General features: G+C 32.6%; 1 protein-coding gene across 1 annotated transcript; it reads right to left on the bottom strand.

Annotated features, from left to right (window-relative positions):
- Positions 1-293: 293 nt before the first annotated feature.
- Positions 294-4,216, bottom strand: LOC108329755 (ubiquitin-conjugating enzyme E2 variant 1D). Its single transcript, XM_017564116.2, has 4 exons — positions 4,056-4,216; positions 2,544-2,683; positions 1,751-1,876; positions 294-694 (listed from the first exon to the last, which is right to left on the bottom strand). Exons 1-4 carry the CDS (start codon positions 4,087-4,089, stop codon positions 554-556), a joined length of 441 nt encoding a protein of 146 aa, XP_017419605.1. The 5' UTR covers positions 4,090-4,216; the 3' UTR covers positions 294-553.
- Positions 4,217-4,626: the final 410 nt, after the last annotated feature.

A 4,626-nucleotide genomic window follows, 5' to 3' on the forward strand; every position in this document is an offset into this window, starting at 1 on the left:
ATATTAAAAAAATTAGCAGAGTGACCGGATAGTCTACTCTTTAATAAGAGAGATGAAGATCCTCAATCTATTTTAGCTTGATTGACCGATTTACAACTTTCGATCTCTATTAAATAGTGCGCCGACATATTTGACACTTCCATTAGCAGCCATATTTAATTCAAACTCTAATATGGAACACATCAAGCACCAACTGAAGTCAATGCATACACCCAAATAAATAACATTTGTCACAATTTTAGTGTAGCTTCCCGCTAAATTTAAAGCCAGAAAGCAAGTGAATTAAAGAAAAGCAAGAACAAAATGGGAAGCACTAATTAGAAAATACTACTTAAATAGTTGCTTTCAATATTTAGCATCAATAAGAGAGTTCAACATAGTCAATAATGTATGAATGTAAGGCAACAAAAACAACTCAGGCTACGGAGATAAAGATTAAGCTCATTTGGACATTCCCTGTATGTTGTTGAACATAGAAGGATCCAGAGTATTAGATACTATAAATTGCACACTGCAAGTGCAATATGACCTAATACCGGTATGATCTTGGACACTAATAGCAAGTACCTTCAGGAGGCTGGATAAGCTTGCGGTTATGTGAAGCTGCCATTTCCTTCTTCAATTGGGTCAATATATCTTCCATGGTAAACCTTCGTTGCCAATTTGCAAGAAGACTAAATTTCTTTGATTCAACCTGTCTCAATAGCAAATCCATAAATTTAGTTAGGTAATTTATCATGTTTGCAAAATTGACCAATGATAGGATGAAGGTGAAAACATAGATGTGTATTGGTAAACTAGTTCCTGGGTACAAAAGGATGCCTGTTAAAATGCATAGCTACAAGGAAGAAATGAACAAGAGAAAATAAAGAAGGGGGTTCCAAATGCCAAAGCACTGAAATCTTGCAGTCTTGCCTAACCTCTTCACCCTATGCTCTTTTCTCCCTTACCAATAAATTGTCTCCCTTATTTCTTTTTGGGTATATGATCCAAGCCCATTCCGCTGCCCAATCCAAGTTCAACATGTGCTTACTCTTTCTAAGTTCCAAATTTCCAGTACATTTGGAATAAGGATGTATCAACCAAGTTTTATGTTGTAAGAAAAATGCGATGGTAATGGTATGTAGTTGAAACAACCCTGTATTGTTTTCATCAGGGCATGGTCAGAGAGCTTTAGAAAGAATGTGTTAGAAATTGTTTTCCTAGCACTCTTCTACGTATATTCCCTTCTTAGAACCCAGATCACTCTCCTAGAATTGCAGTTCGAACTTGACTTAAACCCAAAATCTAGCTCATAGGGTCATATATAACATTTGAGTCCGTATCTCCAACCCACACTTTTCACATCAGTAACTAGACAATTAGAGTTTACAAGACATTATAGATGGTTCAATAATAACATGATAACAAATAACCCCATAGATCATTAGATCCAACAACAACCAATACGTTAAATTCTATTACTAAGAATTCGAGTTTCAACCTAATTAGTCTTCAAAGCTAGCTCGTGGAGTAACGGTTAGCATAACTTATTTTCATTATTTTGGCAACATGATAATCAGTGTCAGGTCTTTGACACACTCTTGAGTACATTTCTCTAACGTACGTGTCATATTTATTCCCAACACCAATTAACAAATCAAAGCAAAAAATACTTTAGTTAGCATTGTGTACACTCCCTCTCTCCCACACCAATACCTATTGCATTAAAATATGTAAAAAACAGCATGTGAAAAACTATGAATTGTACCACTCCAGTTTCATGATTAACACAAGTCATATTGATCCGTGAATGAAACCGAACAGTTGGAGGCTTTTCTGGGTAATCTTTATCACAAAACAACTTCAATTGATAAATTCTTCCTTCGTGTACAGTCTGGCAGAAAAACAGAAAAAACACAATTACTGAACCAAAAAATAGTCCATTATATTAGACAGTAAATAAAAAAAAATTACATTATTTGGAAAAATGATAATATGACTCAATTCTCTGGTTTAAGGATAGAACGATTCATACTTCAGATTTTTTTTAAAATTAGCTAAGAAGCTACTTTAATCAAGTCAAATAAAGATTCAGTAGACTATTAGAAGATCATAATAGAAAACCAAAAACGTTCCCATTAAAATCATCAGATAAATTTCAGAAGCATAATAACATTTTCAAAATTAATTTTAAAAGTTGTTGATATTATTCCCAGTAAAGTAGTATAATGATAAAGTACATATGTAAAAATATATGGAACTTCGTACTGTTATATAACTTAATTCTTAAAATTGGACTGTTTGGACATGAACGTGAACATTATACTAGTAGTATACACATATTAAGACAAAAAAATGTATTTAAATGGTCAATTTGTATCACCCGAAAAGTGAAACGTTCATCTTAGAGTGGATTACTTCCACTATTGAAATGGTTGTTATAAAGTTAAATCAATTGCTATATGAAAATTCACAAGTCCAAATAGAATTTAGCTCATTAAAAAACTAACACATATTTGTTAAAAAATAAAAAACCAAGGTGCTGATAGATAAATATTTACATTATAGGGGCCAATAATGGTGCCAGTCCAAGAGCGCATGTAAATATCATCACCATCATCCATTCCATAGCTAACTGTGCCATCTCCAATTCCTTTTTCTCCCTTTTCAAGTTCCTCCAGCAATCTGAAGTTCCTCGGAACTACATTAAGGTGTAAACCCCTTTAACACTACACTCATATTGGTATTGTATATTCAATAAATGTAAAATATAGTTATATATGTTATCCTTTCACCAAATACTAGTCACGATGTTTTGAGCTAGGAGCGAGTGAAAAAACATTTAGCAATCGTTAGAGTGGTTAATTAGTTAAAGGGTTTAATTATATATAAATATGAGAATGTAAGGGACGAGGATCATTTTGTTAGGTATCAAATGTAAACATTAGCATTAACTTTGTGTGGAATCGGAGACCCTTAAAGGAGAGATTTCTCTCTATAGTTCTGCCTAATTTATTCAATTAATAAAATATTTATTTTCTTTTTCCCCATATCAATTGTAGGCTCATAACGCACTACTTTATAGTCATGAACACAAGGATCAGAGCCAGAGAAAATGTTCCATATTTCTTCATCCAGCTGATAGCATGACACATTTCTTTGTTCACAGGGCATGTTCATTCAGGAGCAGGAAAAAAAATATAACTAATAATTGGCTTATAACTTCACAAATGTAAGATAATTTATCTAATTTTGTGGTTTGTATTTACAAGGAATTTGTTATGTCTGATTTTTTATACTATTTAAAGAGTTGAATTGTCATATTTGTAAGTCTCTGAGATTACTAATGGAATCGAGTTGGGAGTAAGTATCAAAAAATGCATTTTGAGAATGGTTTCAAGTAAGTTGCATTGTAGGAAATTATCCTTAGGAATCTGGTAATTATTACTCAATTTTCCTAAGAGAAATGATATAAAAGGTCCTAGCCTACATTTCAAAAGCTAAAATCAAGTCTTTGAATGTTAGAATTTATATTAAACCTAAATTATAAAAAACAGTCTTTCTTCTTTCATGTTAAGATATACAAATGTGTGTCATGTAGTTACCGTGAACATGCTTCAATTCATTGTGAAATAACAGAGGACTGACTAAACAGAAAAGGGGGAAAATATGTCAAACAGTGACTATTAAGCCAACTCACCTGGGCTTTCTTATAAAGAAAGCAGTACAAATGAGATATGAATTTCAAAAGAAGCGTACAATGATAAACACGAGAGATAACAAGACAGATTGGTTCAAATTATAATTAGGGTATCCAAAAAAAAAAAACAATATTTACACAAAATTCCCCATCACAAACAGCGTTATGGATTAAAACCCCCACCTTGTTTCCATCAACAAAACTTTAACCACAATAAAAATGAAACAGACAAGCAATTTTCAAATTCATCAAGGGCGACAAGTCAAGGCAACAAGAAACTAACAGAAAGCATGCGTATTCCTGAAATTAAATTTCAGTTTTGAAGAAAACGAAAAAGAAAAAAAGAAGAGAAAGATGATTTATTAGAACTAACCCACGACACTGGATCCCGCAGAGCCAAGCGTCATGGATGAGCAATTGTCGTGGATCTGATCAAAGTATGGAAATGTCTGACGGAAAGGGGAATCTGCGTAAGCAAAAAATCGAAGGCAAATTTCGGAATAATAATGAAGAAAGAAAAAGAAACGGTTACAACAGCGATTTGGTCTAATAGGGAAAAGTAATACCTCTATTACACCACACGTGTTCTCAGTCCACGCTTCTCCTGTCACCACCACTGTTTGCATTTAAGATAAAAATAATAATATCTCATTTCCTTATTTTAATTACCATTTTAACCGTAATTAAAATATCCCTATACTTTTATTAAGCAACTATTAAATTTAGGTATTACCATCAAAATGAATTGAAACCCGTGACACAATTTGGCTCACTATGGATTTGAGCTGAATTAAGTTGGAAAAAAATACAAAACTTTTTATGTGAGCCAATTTTGATGAGGCTCACTAAGAACCTGGTTCACACGGGTTGAACCCTTAAATTAATTAAACTAATTATTCAAATCCTATTTTTTTACTAAAATCAAATTAATTATTCAAAAATGC

Source organism: Vigna angularis, chromosome 2 (genome assembly GCF_016808095.1).
Source record: "Vigna angularis cultivar LongXiaoDou No.4 chromosome 2, ASM1680809v1, whole genome shotgun sequence".
In the NCBI taxonomy this organism is placed as follows: domain Eukaryota; kingdom Viridiplantae; phylum Streptophyta; class Magnoliopsida; order Fabales; family Fabaceae; genus Vigna; species Vigna angularis.